The sequence below is a fragment of the Maylandia zebra genome, linkage group LG1 (assembly GCF_041146795.1).
Source record: "Maylandia zebra isolate NMK-2024a linkage group LG1, Mzebra_GT3a, whole genome shotgun sequence".
Classification (NCBI taxonomy): domain Eukaryota; kingdom Metazoa; phylum Chordata; class Actinopteri; order Cichliformes; family Cichlidae; genus Maylandia; species Maylandia zebra.
The window spans coordinates 39,490,046-39,507,751 of record NC_135167.1 but is presented as its reverse complement, the minus strand read 5'-3'; the positions used below and the strand labels follow the sequence as shown (position 1 = coordinate 39,507,751).

Below are 17,706 nucleotides of genomic sequence, written 5' to 3'. Positions count from 1 at the left end.
ACACTTTTCTTTCTATTTTAACTTTCAATCACTCTTTTTAATAAATACATTTCAACTGTTAACTCTTAGTTTATGTATTAGGCTGTTTTCATCCTAAACAATTTCATGTCTTCGTCCATAACTTTAGCAAACAAGTTATAACTTTAATTTGTACGTTTAGCTAAAGAACACCATTAGTGCTTCTGAAGGAATTAAGAGCTAAAGTAGCCTAAGTAGGTAGTTTTGTCAGTTTGTTGGTCTGTAGCATTCAAGTGTGTGTTAACACAATGCCACAGTCTTCCCAGGAATGGAGAGAGCGAGCTGCATGTCCGACTCTACAGGCTTCAGTTAGCATGTTAGAATCTTACAGCTCATAACACTATAATTGGAAAAAAGGCTTCCCATTAAAACCAATGGGAGTGCTCCCTCCACCCAGTTAAAATGCTGTGGTTGGCTGCACATAAAGGACCACCATGATGTGAGAGACTGATACATGTGCATTGATTCTTTTAGTTTACAATTTAAAATTTGACCCTCAATTAATAATTCCAGACCTTTACACTTTTAGTTTTAACACTTAAAAGAAGCAGCAATACCAACTCACTTAATAATTTTAGCCAGCTAGCTAATATGTTTATTCATGAACGACTGTATTTGTTCATTCAGGCTTTTTGCTAACAATGTTATGCACACTGTTATGAAACATCCTTACTTTTCTCTAATACCTTCAACTTTGGTGAGCTTCTTAACAATTTTCTGCACAAACCTGTTCAGGTCCACTTAATTCTTCAATTAAACTCTAAAATATGTTTTTATTTTTTATATATTCGTTAAGACAATCTGTCTGCGTAATCCCCCGGGGTACTTATACCTCTAATTGGGAATCACTGCCATAGATTCTTTTAGAGTCTGTGACAGAGACCCATAAGGCTGCACGTACACACCCTCTTCATAGTCCCACACAAACAGGATATACAACACTGAACTCTTAGCTTTATGCAGGCAATGATAGGTGGAAGAATAAGTTGCCGGTGAAAAACTTTGCAAATGTCACAGACTTAACAAACACATAATTAACTAAGCAACAGAGAAGACTGTTTCCTCAAATAGAAATTTCCATCCACTGTCTCAACACTGACCTCCTTCTAGCTCTGCTCTGTCTCCACTCCATGTGCCATCACCGCCCACTTACTGCCTCCTCAGCGGGAGAAAGGTTAATACCCTGCTCCTGTCTGAGTCTGCTCAACCTTGTGTGTGTTTCTGTGTGTAGATGCAACAGGACTGCATCTAGTGTCTGTTACTGTTTCTCTGACAACAGTTTAACAACCATATGCGCCCCTAGAAGAAAGGCAGCAAAAACAGGGGCATAATAATCCCCGGAGTCTTTTTTAATATCATCAGATTTTAAAAGAGCTAAGAGGCTACGACATCATGATGGCTGGCTTATTTCTATTTATCTTTTGAAAACCAACAATATGCTTCAGCCCCTGATCATTCCTGACTTTTCAACGCTGTTGTGTTAGCACTTGGCTTCAAGCAAATTTGCTCCGACTGAAGACATAAATCTTTACAAACGGAAAAAGGAAAATTACCCTCTCCCTTCGAGCCTCGCATTTGTCTTTAACCATCAACAAGATTACCTGGTGAAGGGTTGTCATTTTATACAGACAAAAAAAATCAGCCTTCACCTTTTTTTTCTTTTGGATGTGTGTGTCTTTTGATTTTTGCTGATTATTTTATGTAAACTTGTAATTATTGCTGCACAAAAACAAGTAAAAAAGTGTAATTTGTTGGAAACGATGTTCAGTGTATAAAAAGAGTGCTTTTGTAGCAGGATGGTGCAAATGGGCTTCAGTTTATTGTAATTAAAGCAAACAAAGTGGGCTGAAGGATGGTTTATGTGAGCTCCACAAAATTGGTAACACAAGTTCACTGTGGGATTTGGTGCTTTGTGATACCTATGTGAACTTTTTACAGCATGTGATCCATGGGAAGGATGGCATGAGAGCAAAGTAACAGAGAAGTTGGACTGTTATTCTGAGCAAACAGAGGTATTCTCTGAGCCAAATCAGGGGCCAGTGCATGAAACTCTAAAGCCTTCAGCGGATCAATTCATCAAGCCTTGTTCACTGAGAGACAGCAAAGTAGGTTTATCACAGATATAGAATTTACTAAATAAAGAACACAAGAGCTGAATCAGCCAAAGTCAAAAGAAAGCTGTCTAGCTGTGGTCTCAGAGGATGAGGAGCGTCTCGAAACCATTTCCCAGGAGGAGAAACGAGGACAGAAAGTCCAGTTTACAGATGAACCCTGGTAAAGATCAGTGGCAGTAACTTGAGGCTGAATGTAAGGAGAGAACGAATGATGCCAGAAAGAGAAAAGTTTGTAGCTGGACACCTGCAGTGAACTGACTCCACCCTGGCTGAGGAGAAGCAGCTCTCTACTCTGCAGAGATGTGCTCCACCCTCTGGTTTGCATTTTTGTGGGGAAGGATTTGTGCTGCAGCAGGATAATTGGCCCAATCACAGCTCAAAACTTTAGGGAAACAAAGACTGCCGCAGACTTTCCTCCACATTCGTATTACGTCAACCCCGCTGAAAGTTTATGAGTCAAAAATTCCCAACCAGAGAGATAATAAGAGAGAGACACAGACATGACACTCAAAGAATTATGAATAGAAATGAGTGAACTCTGAGGCTGTAAAGATGGTGTTAATCTCACCCTGCCTTCAAAGAGCCAATCAACAGTGGAGCTGTGAAACATATGATCTGATCATGTTGTTGCACTGACGCATGCACACAGAGGTTTCAGGTATGTGTTGGCAGCCACTGCTGTCAGTTCATTATTGTAGTTAAGAGAAGTTCAGTGTGCTGCCTATTATTTTGCTCACTTTAGCCATGATGTAAATGAGCGTGGCATTTGTTCAGGGCCTTGATTGTTGATTGTGATTGCACTCTGGATCCACTCATTAGTGAAGCTGTAATGTCACAACTTTGCACAGTAGAAACAAAAACTTTCTTTTCATGCGCGTCGGAAAACTTTTTAAGACTTTTTATCGGAACAAACATGATGACACATATTTGCAGCCTGATACCTATTGATTCACACAGGAATAAACATAACTGCCCAGAAACCTCGCTCACTTAGTCTGTCATAATATGAGGCGAATATTTACAGCCTCGTGTAAAATCGTCCTTCTTCTTTTTCCGTCTTCTTCCGTTGGAGGTAACACCAAATCAAATAGAAGTTCCCGTTTGACCCTTTTGCAGTCAGCTCTTTTTCTTTTGGTAGAATAAATTTAGTCATGAAGAAAAATGTACCGTCACACCTCATTAATGTTTTCTGAGTTACAGGTCAGTTTTTGATCCCACATAACTGCACAAGTACAGCCACAGGAAATCTTCAGAGATGAAAAACATCCATTTAAATGACACGTTTAAAGAAACAAATTGCAAAAAGAGCAAAAGTAGTTTAATCAAGGTGATATGAGTATGAATGTCGCTGCTCCATTACACAGCCATAAGCTACTTTCATGAGTTTTAAAATTGGATTATTATATATGATGAAATGATCTGGATACAGTTGATGAACTGTCACACATATGCTAGAACATGCTTTGATCAGCCACCTATACTTTTACCCAAAATGCACTTTTTAAACTTTCAATAATCAGAAAACAGATCAACATCTGCAATATTAAACTGGAGCATTTTTGTTATTAAAGCTATAACACATCCCCTATAGCTCTCCCTCGATGTATATTGATTCTCAAAGTTGCTTATTGAAAAATTCACGCTGAACAAAATTCAGGTTGGCTGTAAAATAGATTTGGTTGCTTGGAGCTGAAATGGGTTTTTCCACCTTGAAAATGTCATGTGGGCTCAAAAACGCTTGGGAAAAAAATAATTGCAATAATCAAACGGAAAACTTCATCCCACCCGTCTGCACTTTGAGGAAAAATATTTATGGCCTATTTGTATAATTTTGCATGACTTCATTAAATATACTAAAGTTACTGTTTAAAAGAAATCATGTGATGGTGAGGGGTCAGGTGGGAGTCGCTGATTAAATGATTATCAAATCATGCTGGGATAATGTGAGTTATCAGGCTTCAACAAGCTTAGACTGAACATTAAGCTTCTCATATATATTGAAATATTTTCTAGTAAATTCAAAACTAATGCAAAAAAGAAGCATTTTCACTCCCAGCCTGAGATTTGTGGATGTCACTGCAGCTGCTGCGAGTTTAGGGTTGCCCCAAAAAGTTGAGCTGCACATTTAAAAAAAATAATTTACCTCAAGTGTCACGCTCCTCACCTCATGCAAATGTGAGTTTGAGACCTGCGCATGGCAGTAATGGATTTCCAAAGCACACGAGTAGCAATATTTTGGCAGAGGAAACCTTCTGACAGTGAAGCAGAAGATATTCTAGATGTTTTCTTACTGGTATACTTATAAAAAATACACAGAAGTTATGTCCCAGTGGAATCGTTTTATAGTTAAGCAGTGGATTTATTATTCTTAACAGAATCCACTCCGCCCCGATACTCAGGCAAGATAGATTTCTCTAATAAGTGAGATGCTGCAGAGTGGAGAGAGCTGCTGCAGGACAAATTATGTAATGATGACACTGTATCTAAGTTAGTCCTTTTTACTGCCTGATGAACTACATTTTTCTACCATACTGGCCAGCATTCATGCTTCCATAAATCACGCTCTTTCAAATAATCCTGGCCGGCACTTCCACCACAAAAGGAAAAAGTTGCGCGTTGAAAAAACCGTACCGTATATCTGAAACAGATCTTGGGAATCCTATTTTCCCCGATATCGATTTTTCAGCACATCAATTTGGATTTCTGCCAGCGTAACACGTGCTCCGCAGGTGGAGGCGAATGTAATCTGTCTATTGTTAAAAAGGAAACAGTATTTTTCCACTAACACGTCTACCAGGAGGAAAACAGGCCATTATTCTGAAGGATACCCATTGTGCAAACTGCAGACACACACATTTACAGTACAAGGCGCCTCATTAAAGCAGCTCAGCAACATGTTACAGCACTCATTTCTCCAATGCAGCTTTTTCAGGCTGTGCCTCAGCTAATGTCTTCTCCCAATGTGGCATTTGCCACCATGAGGGTTGTTAACAGTGCACCGTCCGATGCTGTCGCATCTTGCCTGTGTTGGCTGCAGGCTTATGGAGGGAAACAGCATATAAAGTTCACAGCTGAATAATTGATGGTGTGTTGGATGGGTCACGGGTGGCAGCGAGGAAGAGGTGGAGGAAGTGGAAGGCAAATGCCAGTAGATGATCACTGCACTCATGTCAGCCTGTGAGGGCTTGTTAGCAGCTGGATCTGAATAGCTCTCTGCTACACGGAGATATCCAGATAATGAGATTTGGGTAATGAACCAGGGTTATATAATAGTCATATTCCATCGCCCAACTACAGAGAGATTTTAATTTGGCCCGGAGAAATAATGGTCTTCTTCTCAATCATTGCAATGAGTAATTTTCAAAAGCTAACGCTAACATTACATTGCAATTAGAGCACTTACACAAGAAAGGCAAAAACAAGACCATAAAATGGAATAAGAGTGAAGTCAGTAATCCAATAATGCTTGAAATCGGCTAAAAGTGTCGCCACCGCCGCCACGATTTTCTGAGATTTCAGTTTAGATAATAAGCTGTTAAGTTTTAGCTCTATCATTCCTCAAATGATTCAAAGACATCGAATGATCTCCCAAAACATCAAACATTCATCTGAAAGAGAGACACAAGTAAAAGCCAGCTGAGGCCCGATTCTACGTGTGTGTTTATCATCCAAAAGGTGCGAGTGTGCGTGTCTCTGTGTGTCAGAGATACCGACAGACTGTGCTGAATGTGAACAGAGGGTTCAAACAGCAGGTGTGCCGAGCGTCCAGCCTCCCTCTCATCAACACCAGCTACATCGCCGTCACCACGCTTCTCAGATCGAGATGAAGGCAAATAAGATCAGGAGTGATTGATGCTGCTCGCCACGTTTAGCGCTGATTTCTTAAAGCGGCTTCGGTAGCATTTTTAGACTTGATTGTGGAAGAGAAGGCAGAGCTGGCAGAGGTGGTTACAGATCAGTTACACGTTACTTGTGTGCTCGTCTGGCAAGCGTGGAGTGATCGATTTGCAGGTCAAACAGCATCGAGGCATAGGTTTTCTTAGGGTGAAATTATAACATTTTTCAGCTTATTCAACAGCTTTCGAAAGACTGTAATTCAGAGGAAAGGCCTGAAGAATGTCCTGCTTATACCTCGCATAATGATTTTTTCAGTCTCTCTCTATATAATCTACTGCTTATTTTTTCTCTTAATCTTCTGGTCTGTAAAATGTCAGAAGAGGTGAGCAGCTTTCCTGAAGCCATGACATGTCTGGTTTTGTCAGACAATCAGCCTGAACCCACAAAAATATGCTTATTAAAGATAACAAAAAGAAGCAAGCCTTCACCTGAAACGGGCATTTTACCTGTTTTGGTATTTTATATAGAAGTGCAGCTACAAAAATGAAAGAATATGATCTTCATGAAGAGGTTTGTTGCATTAAACTGAATTATCCCAGATCTGTGATTTAAAAATCCGATATTCTGATATATCAGTCCATTTTTTTCTTTCTAATACACAAATCACAAAGAATTTCCAACATTTGTTACGTGTAGTTTTGCATTTACTTGCGTAGCGGCTGCCGGACGCTGCTCAGATCGGTTGTTGCCTTTGTGGCATTCCACACACGCGGCTGCCACAAGGACGCTGCAGAGTTCCCTCTGGGCAAACAATGCAATGTCAATACTCAAAAGGTGTTTCTCTCATCTCTTCTTTCCTTTTCAGTTTTTGTTTATCGGCTGTTTTAAATACAGATACTCATAGATTGGCGCATAGCTAATATTGGCCAATAATATCAGCCTGCTGATAAATTGTTTGGGCTCTACTTTTCTGTAATGGAGATTAACTTGCAGTCCTCCAAAATGCCAACAGCATACAACTCAGTGTCGCTTAAATTACATTTTACTGTTAAAAAAAAATAACACTGGTGCTACTGTCCATTGCTACCTCGAATTCTGACCTCAAAACAACGCCTCCAGCATTGCCCTCCATCACGGCTCCTTCTCAGTGCAGAAACCATCCACCTTCTCTGAACCTCTCAAATACAGCGACGACCAAAATTGTCAGAATCAGATCGAGTTCAGATCAAAACTCCAAGTTCCTTCCGGTCTCTTGTGTCTTTCTTAGTTCCAGCACTTCCCTTCTTCCTCTTGATTTCTTTGGGCCAGTTCCACAGTCGAGGCTGATGTTCAGAAACACCCGCTGCTTGAACTCGGGGAAAAGCTCATGTTTCACTCTAATCTAAGCTGCTGTTAGCTGTTGATTTCTGAGTTCTGCTGTGCAGCAGAGGGAACTCTGTGGCTTCGTTTCCTGCGGTTATCCTCAGGAGAGCCAGTTTCATCACAGTGTTTGATGATTTTTGTGACTGAACTTGAAAAAACCTTCAGTCCTTAATGTTTTCCAAATAATTGACCTTCATTTCTTAAAATAGGCTAATGATGGACTGCTGTATCTCATTAAGGGACCAGGACTGTTTTTTCCATGCAAACACTACATCAGCACAATATTCAATCATTCAGGAGGAAAAAGTTCCACCTGTTAACCTTTGAAAAGGTTCAGCTGTGAAGTGGTACACATTCGAAATGACAAACTCATGAAGCTGGTTAAGATACTGACAAATAGATGCAAAGTGGTCATTGAGACAAATGGTGGCAGCTTATCTTGGTGCTGCCTCTGAGACACTGTTGTTAATCACATAAAGCCAGACGCGCCCCCCCCCCCCCCCCACCCCCACCCTGTTAAGGATAAGTGGAAGAGAATGGATAGATGTGTGGACATAAACCCAAACGTGTTGTTTAATTGAAGAAATGCTTGGTTTTGCCCGACAGCGCAGCGCAGCTATTCTCTAACTTAAGACTGCCGTGACCCATTTTGAAATCTGAAAATCTTCCACCCAAGCTTTTAATCACAACTCTGATCATGACAAATCTAAGATGAAGTGTTTTCTCTGTTGTCTTTTCATTGTGATCTCCCTTGAAAATCCTTGAAATTGTCCTGGAATTACCACTGATGAGGATATTCTTAAGTCTAAACTCTGCAAACCATCTCGTCTCTCTGGCAACGACACCATATCCCCACACGCCGTCACAGGCTGGACGACTGTACGGTCACACATATAAACACACTGAAATTCATTTGCTTGTCCAGGCTGAATCTCTGAAACAGCTCCACCTCTGCTGCCTGATGCTGTAACTGCAGCTCCATTCAATTCTTTAACTCGATTATGAGATATCCTGTTTTAAATGTAACTGTTTAGCTGGCAGATTTAAACCATTATTACTATCTTGTTATTGCTGTAAATGATTTCTAATGGCTCACCTACATTTCATTCAACATCTACAGCTGTGGCTCAGACTTTGGAAATGACCAGTGTCAGGAAAAGAACAATAGAGAGAGAGAGCATAGCCTCTAATGAGTTTTAACAAACTTGCGATGTGTTGTGTAGATGTCCTTGTCGTCCCTTTGAACTCAACTACAAATCAGTCAGTTAACCCTGCAGTCACGTTGCATTTGGTTATGATTTAGAAAGCTGCAACACTACCAGCTGCTGACACTGTGGAAACAGCTCTATGGTCAGAATATCCAGAGACTTTATAGAACAACAGTATATATTAGTAGTCTAACTATGATGTCATACCAAAGTCACACTATTGTGTTGTCATATTATCCTATAAGATGTAATGCTTTTAGAATGTGTAAATAATATATTTCCAGTGCTTTGTATCCTGCTGCAGTGAGGCTTTGGTCTTATGTTGTTGTTAGTGTTGTGCACTCTGAAGGGTCGAGTACGGGATCCATGGTGGACGTTATTGTGACATTACCCAACCAAACTTTGATTGTAGAGACCGCACTATTTACCCATACATAATTTACTGTTAACATTCTTTTTAACATATATTTTAAAATCGTTTTTGAAGTAAAAACTGAAAATGATCGAGCTTGTGACTAGAAGTTTTCTTTTTTTAATATTGTGTGAGGGTAAACTGGAAACCTTTGGACTGATAAGATGGTGTCACCTTGGCATTCTCAGAACTGTGCTGGGAATCTTTTATTGACATTTTTATAGACTAATAAAAAAATCAATTAATTGGAAAAAAATAACAGGCAGATTATTGAATAAGGCTTCGCTCAGTGCATCATTAAATCTAAACACTGGAACGTTAATTATATGTAACCTTGACATTTATGACTCTACAAGAACTCAGCGCAGTTGAGAAAAGCGGCTGAAATATAATTGAATGCCACTGTGAGTGGGATCAAACTGTGCGGACATGTGACCACGTTCAGCAGAGCCACTCACTGAAAACTAACCCAACAAGTTTGTTCTGTTTTTATTGTGTGAAAAACTGAAGCGGCTCACGCTGACACGAGTTAGCTCGTTATATTGATCATATATTGCCTGCCCGGACCTCCTGTAGGCTACCTGTTAAATACCAAAGCTTGTTTTTGGCCATTTGTGCCGATGCGTTGATCAGATATTGATTATGGGCGCACATATGCAAGAAATGCAAAGCCAAAGAATGCGCGTGTGTGCAGTGGAAGCAGTGCTGAAGTTAAAGTCACCGTGCAAATGTCAAAATCTTTGAGGTTTAGCCTCTCTCTCTCTCGTTCTCTCTCTCTCACTCACTCTCAGAGCTCGTGCAGGCTCGCTCTCTCTCCCCTCCTCGCTCTCTCCTCACACTCAGCCAGCCGGTGCTGCAGTGGCTCAGTCGCAGAGCGCTAGCGCGGCTGCTTTTCCGCGGTAACTCGTTTCATCCGTCGGGACACGACTGCGTCCACGGATCGTAGATGCAGCCCTCCGTTTCCGCCGCTTCGTCTCCAAACACGCACCCGTCCGACCCGCTTGACGTCTTCCGCGCGGACTCGGCGTCTCGTTCGTGCGTCCCGATTGCGTAAAAGTCGTAAGTAGCTAAGGGACGCGCTGTCCAATAATCTTGATCGATCGCAGGCCGGAAGCACGCGTTAGTTTAGTTTGGACAATTGTGTCGATGTGCGCGGAGATAGAAAGTTGACCGCGTTCTCACATGATCGCCGCGAGCTCTGCAAAGTAAACGACTCTGTCCCGAAAATATCCAGCATGCAATGCATAATTAATCAAGCATTATGCACAAACACACGCCGATTAATTATTTACTCGATCTGCTAAACACTTGCAGTTTAAAGTAAATAGGTGTCCGCCACAGTATCTGCAAAGCGCAACATAAAGTCCAAACACACTCCAGGGCGGCCGGACACGTGTTGAGTTCAGTGTACATTTAGCTGTGGGATTGTTCAGAACAGCCCGACCTTACAGCTGCAGCACCGGGGTCAAGCTGCTCCGGTTCAGCTCACCTTGAACCATGCTGGTAATGTGCACGAGTCCTCCGCGGGCAAACCGCCCAGCCCGAGGCCACGCGGCGCTCCTCCGGGTATCTCTCATAATCCTTCTCCTCCTCTGGCCACGGCCGTCTGCAGGCAAGAAGAAGCTGTACATCGGAGCGCTGTTCCCCATGAGCGGAGGCTGGCCGGGCGGTCAGGCGTGCATGCCCTCCGCTCAAATGGCCCTGGACCTGGTGAACAACAGGAGCGACATCCTGCCCGACTACGAGTTGGAGCTCATCCACTACGACAGCATGGTGAGTGCATGTGGAGGAGAGTCAGAGGAGGTGCGCACTTAAAGTGATGTGTGTGTGTGTGTGTGTGGTGTCAGCCCCTGAGGGATGTCATGATCTGCCTCTCAGATTATCACGAGGGCTCTTGTCATTTTCTCAGTTCTGTGAGTGTTTTGTTCAATTCTTTTCTGATGAAAAACAGAGAAAGAAATCCTGGCTTTTATTTCCAGTTTTGATTGCAGATTTATGAAATTATACTGGCTGTCTTTTTTATTTTTTAGGATTGCTGGTTTTCTCCAAAGTTAAAGATCATTAGGAACTGCTTTAATGATAGCTCACCTCATAAGGAGAGGTTTTCTTTGAGTATTGTAGATTTTGGGGTCATATTTTTTGAACATCATACTCTTTGTGATGGAAGCGTCTTTACTGATGTTTGCCAAATACCAAAAAATCAGGTATCAGGTGAAAATGTCACTTTTTCTAAGGAAGTGCTTTGGTTCTTTCATGTTTTTATCTATGGGTCACCCCGCTGACAGCTAACCCCCCAGAGTCTTTGCACTCCGTGCCACATTCATTTTGCTAAATGAGCAAACACACCTCCTGCTTGTTGCTCATCAATCATTCATCATGGTGGTATTTTAAAATGTCAGCATTATCGACCAATATAAATCCAATAATCACCCCTCCAGCTTGTTCAGATACTGCCCTTTTTAACCACCCACGCCACCCAAATCAACCTTAATCACAATCCGGGTTATTTCTGTGAGTGAATAATCCTTGTCTTTGGGTTCTCACTGCTGCATATCCTGAAGTTTTTCACTGAAAGGAAGTGTTTTTCTCAACAGTGGGATGAGTGCAGACACAGATTTGTTTAAAAAAAGCAATCCTCTGTCTCTTCTCTTGAGGGTTGTTATCAATCATGCTGCAGGACAGATGCCTGGAGAGTTGGCTGGGGCACCAAACAGTTAACTGCACAGGGACTGGTTAGAAATTTGCTACGAGCTTTATTCTGATTGGTGTACAAGGCTCTGCATTGGAATCCTGTTAAACAGAATAGCAGGGAAAGAGAGCGTGTGTGTGTGTGTGTGTGTGTGTGTGTGTGTGTGTGTGTGCGCGCGCATGTGAGAGAGAAAGAGAGCGAGAGTTGGCATGGCAACACAGTTACTCTTGAAGCACACCACAGAAACAAACAAGGATTCAGCTCTGTGGAAATATGTGTGCAAAATCATACGCTGGATGTATGCAGAGCTGATGGCACAGAGCATTTTGTTAGACATACACCTCGTTCTTTGCACTCGAAACAGATTAAATACGTGCGTGTGTCCTCCGATTACAAGTGTAGTGAAGCAGGCATCTGCAGATGTAGCAGCCATAAACATAAAAATAAAGCAAGGAAGAGATTTCAGAGGGATTGGAAAACATCTCTCCTCGTGCTTCAGGAGTCGCTGGCGCCTCCGGCTCGCGAAATAGATGCAGATCCTTTTTGAAGGGAAAAGCTCAAAGAGGCTGGTGTAACATTGTCTGAATGATACTGGTTAATTCCTTGATTTTAAGTCCTAGCGGGAGGGGGAGGGGGAATTTATTGCTCCTACTCTGGGTACAGTGTGGTCAGAATGAGGTTTTTACTTTTTGATTGCAAACGTTTTTCACCTGGCTGGAATGGTAATGAGGATGACAGTCTGAAAACCAATTATAAAGAAGGAGATTAATTATGATATTTGCATGCAGTTATGAGAACCCATTCCACATCCTTGTTTGGTCTGAGAAGAGATCGGCACATTTGAAGCACAACTTGGCGAGATTAAGACGAGGGTTTAAATGGCTCTTTGTTTGCATCTCGAGATGAAGGCTGCGGAGTGTAATTATGCATCAAAGACTCTTAACTGGAATTTATTATGATGAGAAACTTTTATTGCATCTCTAAATGATTAAATAAAAGAAATGCATCAAGGGAGACCTATTATGCATATCTTCAGGTCCATATTTTTATTTGTGTGTTCTACCAGGGTAGCTTTGCAATTAAGAAACAAACATTATTAACGATGTGATCCTCGTTCACCTTAGTGCAGCCCCATTTTCGCTCCTCTTTCCTTACAGCTACCTCCCCTTTTCCTTCTGATTGGCTGTTCCTGCAAAACAAAAGGTGGGTGAATACTGTCAAAGCTGTCTGACGTTGTCATATTTTGGATATCTGCTTTCTTTGACATCTTAACAAACAAAGATTAGAAAAGACAATGCAACTCTGAATAGCAGACCGTATAGGAAAGATGGACATAGCCTCCTGGTTCTCAGTTATTGGTTAGCAAAGTTCTTTGTGAAGCCTCAATCTGAGTGTTTTGAGGTCGCTGTCAGAGTTTGGACGCGACGAATGAGCCGTGGATCAGACTGAGAGAAAGAAAGTGAGAGACACTGCAGTTTAATAGGCTAGCAACTTGTCACAGCGTGCGACTGAAATTTACGACGACGAGAGCCGTTTCCCCACAGACCTATAAAACCAGAATAATAGGTAAACAGAGGAAAAGAGCTTCACTGGCTTCTTTCGGAGCTGGAAGCTACGCCCGTGTTTGAGATGCAGCCCAGCAAACATGGCTCAAACCCCGATGTCATGTCCCTGGTCATCTGATCTGAACTGTAAGACAGACGGGTGTTGATGTTGTTTCGAGCTAAACTACAGGTTTAGTGTTTATCAGATTATGAGAATGAAAGAATGAAATTAAAATGTGGTTACTCAGTGGTAAAACAGACATTCATCTGACAGCTTCTCCACATAGAAAAAGTAGTATTACTACTGTAGGCATTGGCCTGTTTTTACAATATAGGCTGAAATTTGAAGGAATTTACATTCTTTCTCATTTATATTGTGCTAAACGTAGCACATCACAAACGCTGTAGCTCTGCTCCTTGTGCCCGTGCTATGCACCCTGTGATGGGAGTCCAGTTAGCTCAGTAGAATGAGAAATAACCTTTGTGGAATATACTTTTCTTTCTTGCAGCAAAGTCTAACAAAGACCTCCAGGCCATATTCAATGTGTATGTTTAGCTCATAAGAAAGCTTTGGTCTGACTTTTGTTTTCAAAGTGTTTTTCAACCACAACTAGACGTCGACAAAAGACCACCAGCTTACAGTTATTCAACATCGCAGTGTGAGCTGGGAGACTAATATACTCAAGAACTCCCACTGTCTACACTCCCGGCCTCATAGCGGGCAATTGTAAGGTAGTCTGGCACGAGTCGGGCTGTACGAAGATGTGGAACAAAAATGTAAATTTCACGGGGTAAACTTTTTTCTTCTGATTTATAATAGTGCAACAACATATATATATATATATATATAATTCCATATTTATATATTTGCTTTACAGTTAAATGCTTTTCCTGGATACTAAGGATGTCACAGCACAGGTCCACTTAATAGCATCCACCATTTTGATTCAGGCATGAAGCAAAGGACTTCTGGCAGCAGTCACCTTCAGCCGCCAGCACAACCAGCTGCTCCTTATACACACATGGAAATGTCTGTTGTGGTGCTTCTTATGTGTAGTTGTTATTTAGAATCAGATGGCACTGAGAGAGGACGTCCTGTTGTAAAACCTTTACAGACTAACGAGTGTTTATAAGCAGAACGACAACATTTTACTGGTAAATCTGCAACAGTGTGGATTTACTTCAGTTCAGACGCTTTAGCGATGGTAGATCTGCAGAAACTAAATTCAAATGTGGACATTTTTGTCCAGGAGCAGGTGTAAATGATTATTTTAGCTGTTTGGCTCTATGCACTCCCGGTCATTGAGGGCTATTCTGCAGCCAGAGTCTGTACAATGGGATTAATAGGAAGTGAAATGGCTCTTGTAGATCGGCTCTGGCTGAGCTTTTGGCTCACAGGGATTACTTGCACATTCACTGACCTCATTATTTAAAACTTTGTCCATCTTTAATGTGAGCATCGAGCGGTGTAACAGTACACCCGTATGTGGCAGAAAATCAGAAAAAGCAGAGTAGTTCCACCTCTGACGTTTGACTTAGCAAACAGGTGACAATTTGGGCGGGGAGTATGGAACGATGTCCTCAACTTGTTCAACATCATAAAATATTTATGAAGCTCTACACTTAATCCCAGCCTGTCTTTTAAATGGATGAATATACCCCGTGGTAGCAGAACGGCTTGTTTCTCTGGCTATTCTGGCGACAGCATCAGACTATTTACAGCCTTCTGAGATGTGCGCACACATGCACACACAGGATCGCGCGCAGACACGCGCTCTCCACACAGGCTGTTGCCATGGATATATCAAAGCCGAGACTGCAAACTTTGATCAATTATTAACAGTGATGAGTGAGACGGTGGAGATGCAGAGAAATGGCGGTGAAACAAGGTGCTTCCCTCACTTCCGTTTTTGATTTTAATTGGCAGCCGTGACACAATTTTCCATCCGCTGTGGCATAACTCGTATCCTTCAGTGGTCCTCGTGCATGTCCGTTGGCACACGAGCCTGAAGTGTGGTGCCAGACGCAATTATGAGGAACTAAGGAGATGTAGCTCTGCATGCTTTGAGATTCAATATTCAGGCGGTCCCCCAAGCCTGATCATATCCCCTATTCACACTTTTGATATTATTCAATCTGGAGTGTAATTAGATGGCATATTATGACGACCAAGTGTGTTTTCTCATTCTTCCTAGCTCAGGGAAACTTCAGTTTCTTTCAAAGCTTCTCGCCAGCTGGGTATGACTGATTGGAGAGACTACATGGGCATGTTAACATGACACCGATATTGGCTGCAGGAATTTCAGCACCAAGGACAGCAGCTGAAGTGCCTATCTTTTGTGGGGTATGTGAGTGTGTGTGTAGTTTTATGTACACACACAGTAGCATTAATCTGGGTGTGTGACAGAGAATGTGAATGTGACCATGAATGGCATTGGGGGCCTTCATTGCTGCTGCTCTCATGAGCCAAGGAGGAACAGAAATGAAAGTAGAAATGGTGACGACCCCAGGGGGCTGTAGCAGACAGACCTCCAAGAATAGCAGAGATTCCTCAGCCTTTATTGCAAACCTGCCAACACCCCTGCTTGCCTCTGTTTTTTTATAAGGAGGCCATGTGCTTGCTGATTATGTTAGCATGTATAGAGACACTACTGGTACATGACACAAAGAGAAGTATCTGACAGTTAAGGCTGAATAACATGCAAAAAAGAGAAAAAAGAAAGAAAGCACACAGCTAGTCGCTACAGCTACCTGCGTCACCACGCACCTGTCGGTCAAAGCCGTCGTGCCTTAAGTAAACATTTAAACAACAAAGAAATCCCCCCATGTTAATCTAATTAAGGGAGAAATTAGCTAGTGTCCAATAGGGATGGGTACCGGTATCCGGTGCCATGATGGTCCAAAAACCCGAAGAGGAGAGTCCTGGCCCCTAGCCCTGCCAGTGTAGCAGAAATGATGAGGATGATGATGCAGCAGCAGCCGTTCTTCTCTGCGTGAGTAGCTTAATGTTGTTCGTGTGTAATTTACGTTGAGTAGGCTAACCACGTTATTACATTAATGCATGTAAGGTGAACTAGCAAACATCATCATAGCTACATGTGGCTGTCTTCTTGTTTGATGGCAGATGCTCCCTTCACCCTGGCCAAAAAGGCTAAAATGACCAAAGAAAAAGTGGAAAACAGTTAAACATGAGAGGTTTTTGGACAAAGTTTGTGTTTTTTCCATTGTTTAAGCACTGCTTCCAGCCAAGAATCATACCATATATACCCCATAGCTGCAGAAAAGGCTAACATTGTTATCTTTTTACAAAAACCAGCTGAACACGAGAGGTTTTTGGACAAAGTGTGTGTTCTCCATTCTTTAAGCACTGGCACCGTTTCAAAAGTACCGGTTTGGCACCGGTATCGGATAAAACCTAAACGATACCCATCCCTAGTGTCCAATGTTTTTCTATATTTCTCTTGTAAAGTTTGACACCAAGTGGCCTTTGGAGGAACTGCAGTTCCTCTAACAAATTAATTTTGTCGTATTAGAATCAGAAAACCAGTGGAGTTGCCTCGTGCAGCAACTCCACCAGTTGAATTTTGATGGTTCAGGTGTTAATTTTTGATTTATAAGTGACCACCTAATGAATCTGCAACGCTATAACAGCAGTTTCTCTCGTAGCTTCTATCTATCTCCCCTCACTCGTGATTAAAAACATCTCCAAGATTGGTCAACATGCTCAATTGGTGGCTTCAGCCATCTTTTATATGCAGTGTGTGGTTTTAAAACAAAAAGCTTCTGTATGATGGGTTTGGCACTGGTTTACCATGAATTGATGTTTGAACTTTTCCATATCATTTCATCTCTGCACAGTGTTCCCATTATACTATCAAAGGTTTCATTTCTTGCTTTCATAGAAAAATGGCATGATTGAAAAGTACAGCTATGTAGTCTGGTGCTATTTCACAATTGTGTTCAAAAATACACCCTTTCATTATACACCTATTACTGCCTGCTAACCATTTCCTGTTATGTTATTCAAAGTGAAAAGAACATGGAATAAGTAACTGTTCAAAGCAAAATAACTGAATCACCTTCTTAGAAAACTTCCGTCTAAGCTGGTTTTTGTGTGCGTGCCTCCATCTGCTTTTATTATAATGATTAAGGGTTTTAATAGCAAAATTAACTCGAGCAGCCTGTTCAGGGATCTTACAAACACTCTGTTACGATTTAAAGGGCTTCTGTTTAATATTGGTTGCTCAAGGCATTTTAAAATGTTTTTTTTAATTTGTTTTCTATTATTTGTAATTGTCTTTCACAACATCAGTATTACTGTTTTTTTTTAATTTCAAATCAAACATGCTAAATTGTATATATACAGAAAATAATTGCAGGTTTCCCATTGTTATTACCACTGTCATCAATGCCACAGTCACACTAAAAGAAACAGTGGCTGGAGACTGCGGTGCGATCACAGTTATTGCAACTACGTACTTGCAATTTGGTTGCCTTTGAAATGGTTACTTTGAAAAGGGGG

The 17,706-nt window shown here is 41.6% G+C and overlaps 1 protein-coding gene across 4 annotated transcripts in view; it reads left to right on the top strand.

Moving 5' to 3' along the window:
- LOC101470214 (gamma-aminobutyric acid type B receptor subunit 1) overlaps positions 1-17,706 on the top strand; it is a 129,277-nt gene that overhangs the window by 36,460 nt on the left and 75,111 nt on the right. For all 4 annotated transcript variants that reach the window (XM_076886117.1, XM_076886118.1, XM_076886120.1 and 1 more), the window contains one exon: positions 10,564-10,724. In XM_076886117.1, the coding sequence (XP_076742232.1) occupies positions 10,564-10,724 (161 nt within the window). The remainder of the gene's footprint in view (positions 1-10,563; positions 10,725-17,706) is intronic.